Source organism: Ceratotherium simum, chromosome 6 (assembly GCF_057802395.1).
Source record: "Ceratotherium simum simum isolate JZ-2026a chromosome 6, ASM5780239v1, whole genome shotgun sequence".
In the NCBI taxonomy this organism is placed as follows: Eukaryota; Metazoa; Chordata; class Mammalia; order Perissodactyla; family Rhinocerotidae; genus Ceratotherium; species Ceratotherium simum.
Genome location: NC_141905.1, coordinates 56,460,709 through 56,466,708, shown reverse-complemented (window position 1 = coordinate 56,466,708; position 6,000 = coordinate 56,460,709). Strand labels below are relative to the sequence as shown.

The 6,000-nt window shown below is 51.3% G+C and overlaps 1 protein-coding gene across 1 annotated transcript in view; it reads left to right on the top strand.

Moving 5' to 3' along the window:
• Positions 1 to 3,657: 3,657 nt before the first annotated feature.
• The window catches only part of PDLIM1 (PDZ and LIM domain 1), a 43,342-nt gene continuing 40,999 nt past the window's right edge, over positions 3,658 to 6,000 (top strand). Inside the window, exon 1 of the mRNA XM_004427877.3 lies at positions 3,658 to 3,853. Coding sequence (XP_004427934.1) covers positions 3,758 to 3,853 — 96 coding nt within the window. The 5' untranslated portion in view covers positions 3,658 to 3,757. The remainder of the gene's footprint in view (positions 3,854 to 6,000) is intronic.

The following is a 6,000-nucleotide window of genomic DNA, read 5'->3' as shown; positions in this document are numbered from 1 at the left end:
AGGGGACTAGACAGGTGGGATAGGATCCGGCGGGGAAAGACGTCTTTGTTTTGCAAGCCTCTGAGCTTGGGTTTCGGTTCTTTTTACAGAAAAGAGAAGCAAGTCACTCGATGTCATTTGACCATAGCGCCCCGGGCAGTTGCACCGGTTTGGGGACTTGGAAGCCGCTGCGTGCCCGGCGCGCGGCTGCGGCGAGACCAGAGCTTCCGGCTCTCTCACCGCTGAGTACAGGCAGCCTCAGCTCCCAGCGTGGGCGCAGAGTGTGGGAGTCACCTACGCTCAGTCTCAGGTCCGGCCAGAAATGCTCAGCCCCAGAAGAGGGGTCCTGACGGCAGTCTCCGGGAATGGGAGCTCTGCAGTCACCTGGGCGAGTCCAGGAGTTGTCCTGAGATTGAATAGGACCATATGTAAAGCCTAGCACAGTCCTAGGAAATAGACCTGTCGTTCCTGGAAGCAAAGTCACTGAATAGTGGTTCTGGAGGGTCCTGGCAATGGCACCTTCGGTGTGGAGGTTGCCAGCTCTGCAGAAGCCAGACTGTGGGCATCCTAGCAGAGGCCTCCGACTCCGTCTGCATTGTAAAACTGGACTGAGAGCTGGAAAGACCCACTGTCCCCTGTGACTTCCTGGACCAGTGCTCCTCTGTCCTTTTCCTGCTTTCCTCCTCTCCATTTCTCCTGCATTCTCCTGCACCCCCTCCACCCCCTCCCTACCCCCACCCCTACCCAGATATTTGATGGAGGCTGTTTAAGGTCAAGGAACTTCGATGGAATGTATTATAATAATAATAACAAGGCAACTGAAGTTCAGAGAGGTTGCTTAAGGTCCTTCAACTAGCACTCAGCAGGAGTTAAGGGTCTGAGGGAACTGGAGAGCACAGATCAATAATTTTATGGTGTGTAAAATAAGACAAGGTTGCCTATATTCGGGGGTCAGAGCTGTCAGTCCATCACTGTGATATTTTCTGAGTACATGCTGTGTGCCCAGCTCAGTGCTAGCTGCTGGAGGAGAGGAAGGAGATCAAAAAGAAAGAAGATGAGGTCCCTGCCCTGAGGAAGACTAGCATTTAGTCTCCATCCAAGGAGCTGAGACCATTTTATTGACTTTTGTTTTGAAAACTTTACATCATCATTAGAGGAAATTATTTTAAAAAATTTCCCCAATTCCATCTCCCAATACAAAGTTAGTTTTTATATTTTCTCCTAATTTTTAGCAATAGGTAGACATAGTTTTCATTTTTTAACATAAAATATACAAATAATTTAGTTTACAAATAATAATATTTGGTTTACAAATAATTTTGTTTCACATTTCCCTGTCTCCTCATAGTCTTCATGGTTATCATTTTCATGTTGCACACTATTCCCTCATTTGGCCATACCATATTTAGCTACTTTTCTGTTACTGGTTGATTCCAGTTTTGTCATTATAAATAATACGGCTATAAATATCTTTGTACATATAGCTTTTTTCTTCTTAAATTATGTCCTTGGAATCAGTGCCCAGAAAGCAGATGACTGGGTCAAAGTGTTGGCTGTTTTATAGCTCTTGCTATGTAGAGCCAGGCTACAACTGAGGACATTTAACAACTACATGAAGCAACTGAGGACTCACAAGCTCTCACAAAAGTACTAGTGCCCTGTATCTGTAAAGAATGTATAGAATAAGCACTTATTGGCACCCACCATGTATCAGGTCCATGCTAGCAGGACACCCCGGGGATGAAGGAGAGGCAGTTCCCACCCTTGGGGAGCACAGAAGCTGTGGCTTTTCAACCTTTTTCTCCTCCTAGGACACAAAACATTCAAAACCGCTACATATCTAAGGGCAAACGCAGAATTTCGTGATTCTTCAAAATTCTGCGGGGACTTGAAACACTAACATGTTTTCTAATCAACGGAATCTTAATCAAAGAGGGTGTATTTTTGGCTTTGATGAGGGTTCTTAGCTGTAACTCCATTCATTTTTCTCAGATTCAAGAAAGGATATCAGGATGCAAGGGGGTGAGAGGGATGTACAGACAACATAAATCCACTTTGATTTCTAAAAACAGCAAACCATTCCCAAACACCGGCATTTGTGGTATGACACAATCGGACAAGTAAGAGGATCCTTTTATGTGTAAATCTGTGCACAGGGCTCCTCGGTAGGTAGGCCAGGATCACAAGGAGACAGAGTTGTGCTTTTAACAAATGCCCTGGGGCATGTGGTCTGTGCCAAGCACTGTGCTGGGGTCCAGGTGCCAGGACAAATGGGTGCGAAGAAAACTATGAAGAACCTGGGCCCCAGAAAAGGTAAGTGGTCATAGGACAGCCAATGTATTTGCATTCATTAAATATTACGTGCCAGGCACTGGGACACAGCCAGTGACCAAAACAGATGAAAATCCCTATCCCCACGGAACTAATGCTTAGGGGTGGGGGTGGGACAAATAATAAGTAAAATGTTGAGTATGTCAGATGGTGATAAATACAATGGAGAAAAATAAAGCAGGGGAAGGTGACAGGGTGTTCTGGAGAGGAGGTTTTAAATAGGGCGCTCAGAGATGGCCTCACTGAGATGATGACATCTGAACAAAGAGAGAGCAGTGGGATGGCTGGGAGAAGAGCACTCCAGACAGAGGCTCTGAGGCAGGAGCAAGGAGGCCGGTGGTGGTTGGGGGGCTTGCAGGAGGAGATGAGGTCAGAGAGGGAGTTGGGGCCATCCTGTGGGTGGCCCTGTAAGCATTTCAAGGATTTCTGCTTAATCATAGTGAAGCTGGGACCCGGTGGACAGCGTGAGACGTGGTCTGGTCTGGCAGGGAGAACGCACTCGAGGGCGAGGGTGGCAGGGAGCCCATTTAGGAGGCTAGCGGCGGGCTGGCAACCCAGGTTTTCATACTCAACTCAGTGTCCTTTCCATGCACTTAGTCCTTGGTCCGCCCCAGACTTGAGCTCTGAGCTCTTCGTAAGGTCAGAACCTACAGCGAACTCCAACCTGGAGGAAAGGTTTTTAGGAAGGTTCTGAAGTCCAATTATAACATCGTGCGATGGTCTCATTAGCATTAGAAAAGTTCCAGTACGGGGTTCTCTAGCTCTGGGAGCCTGGGCAGTGGTCCAGTTACGTCACTGATCTGGGGTAAATCTTCCAACCTCTGGCCAACCCAGTTACTTCACCTGTAAAATGGAGCAAAAAGCCCTGACTGCTTCCTAGCATCCAATGAGATCATTTGAAAGCAAATTTTAAACATCATTATCGTTTATAAAAAGCAAATAGGGACATGGAGCTAACCTCAGAGGGTTGATTTCACACTGCACTTCTAAACTCGTTTTAAAAAGCGCCAAGCCGGGGTTTGTCTCCGCGGTCTGTCGGAACCTGCTTCCCTCTCACCTAGCGCCCGGGGCGGGGCTGGGAGCAGCAGCAGGGCAGTGAGTGGGGCGGCAGGGCGCGGTGCTGGGGGCTAGGGCGCAGCTGCTCAGAACACTGACCCCCGCGACCTGACTCAGGGCCCTCTCGGCCGGACTCCCAGCCGGGGCCTTCTGCGGCGCTGTGGGCTGGGAGCGGCTGCGGGCCACCGGCGGGAGGACAGGCGGGGCTGGCGGCCGCGACGCGGGATGGGCGGAGCCGCCCCCGCCCTCGCTCCCTCGCTCCTCCCGCCCGCCCCAGGCGCCCGGGGCCAGCCGCGCGCTCTTTCTCCGACAGCTGCCCGAGGAGCCCATCGCGCGGTGCCGCGTCCTGCCCCGTCTGTCCCCGCGGGTCGCCGCCCGCCGTCGCCGAGCCATGACCACCCAGCAAATAGTCCTCCAGGGCCCGGGACCATGGGGCTTCCGCCTCGTGGGGGGCAAGGACTTCGAGCAGCCTCTCGCCATTTCCCGGGTAAGAGCAGCCTGGGACGCGCGGGGAGCGAGGAGCTCCCAGGCTGGGGAGCGGCGTGCCCCGGAGGGGCCCTAGGGAGGCTGGAGTCCCGCGGGCGCTGTCGGAGACGGCGGGTTCGCGAGCCCGGGACCGAGCAGGGACCGTCGGGCGTTTCCAGGTGCGCCGCGCGCTGAGCGCTTTCCGCGCGCCTTGGGCCCGCTGCCCCTTCCCCAACGCTGCGCTCCCGGGAGAGCCGGCCGGGGGCCGGGCGCGCCCTTACCGCATCCGCGAGAAAGCAGGGGGCCGTTTTCGTCCCTTTGCCCCGGAAGCACGGCCCGGCGTGTGGACGCGCTTTGTCAGCGGGCGAGGGAGTGAGGATCCCCGCAGACCGCGCGCTGGGAGATAGCACTTTCACGATCTTCATAAGTCGCAGAGTGGCAGAAAGCAGTTTGTAAGCAGCAGGAAAGTGAGGTGGAGTGGGTGGGAAGTTTACTGGGGGCGAGTGGGATTAACTTTAGAAACAACAACCGAAACAACTAGTTTTCCATTCTTTCGACTTGATGCATGTCCAGGTCTCACCTCGCTCATGCCCTTTTGGAGAAAAGGCGGGATTTTGGAAACAAACCCGAATAAACCCTCTTGGACCTTCCCCTCCTCTTACAGGACGTGGCTGTGCCATATTTCTGCCTGGCATTCCCAGATTATCAACCTGTCAGCCGTTTTGCCCCGGGAATACTGGGGTGGTATGGGGTCTCCACCTTGTGTGTGTGTGTCAGGGGGAGGTTGGTACGTGAAAACTTCTTAGAGTGGCCTCATCTCTTTGGAAGGGCCCAGGTTCAATCGGAGCCCACCGGTCCCATCACCCCCAAATAAAGCAGAAGCCCCAGGGAGACCCAGACTCAGGGTTCAGAGAGCCAGGCTTTGGTCGTCTAGTCTGGACTAAAGGCAAGCTTCGTGTCCCATTGCGAGTTGCCACATTCAATGCCTGCACCTAGAAAGTGGCCAATAAATATTTTTTGACTGAATGAAAAAAGGGAGTGAAAAGCAACTCCCTGGTGTCCACGTCTTGCCTAAAGGCCTCAACATTCCATTCTTGGGTCCATCTGCTTGCTGAAGCTGACCCTAAACTTGCCTCCCCAGTCATCTGAACATCCATCTTGGAGGGAAGGGGAAAATCACTATGGGTCCTTTTAACTTAAGTCCCAGCTTCCAGCAGCTGAAGGAGCATGGTGGGAGATGTGGGAGGAAAAGAATTGGGGGCCTCTTGGTTTCTCTGCCAGCCACAATTATACCCACATTTCTTTCCATGTGGGCCTAGTGGAGTGAGGAGGTCTTCTCTGACCAGCCCACACACAAAAGGGGCAGGTGCCTCAGTTCTTAGACCCTGTCTTCCCACTGTCTTCCACCTGCTGACCTGAGGGAACTGCTTTGATTATTCTCGCAGGTACATGCTGTCTTCACTGCCACCAACTGAATTCCTAAAGCGTAGGAGCTGTCCCTTTCTTTTATCTGGACCCCCGCCCCCAAGCCTGGCACAGAGTTGAACCTGGCCCAGCCCAGAAATCTTTGCAGGCTTATTAATAAATGCTTGGCCAGGGTAGGCACATTTAGACTTGCTTACCTCATAGTCCATTTGTCCTTGCTCTTTGTGTCTATAATTAACCTGTCAGCCCTCTCCACTTCTGAATTTATATGTGACATGAAACCTTTTTTAAGAAGTGGGGGATATATTGGCAATCTGTTAAAAGGGCAGTTACCACCTGTCATTTTAACTGCTTTAAAAAGTCTTAATACAAGTGACATTGTATAGGAATGACACTATGGGGTAGAAAACACAACACTGTAAATTCATTAGTTTGTATCTTCATATATTTATTTATTAGCGCAGGTTTAATAAGCATATACCGTATTCCCGAAACTGTGCAAAGCCCTGGGGTCCCAGAAATGAGAGGACACAGTTCCATTCTCAAGGTGTTCATGGTCTGGTGAGGGAAGCTAATCTTTATAATGCCCTTGGCAGGTGCTTTAATTGAAAAGTGAAAGTGACTCAGAGGAGGTGACATTCTCATGCTGACAGTAATTTACTTGTTTCTTCATCTCATTATTTCCACATCAAAAAGATGTGGGCCTCCTCCTGGGAATGGGAAAGTCATTGTCATAAAGGGACC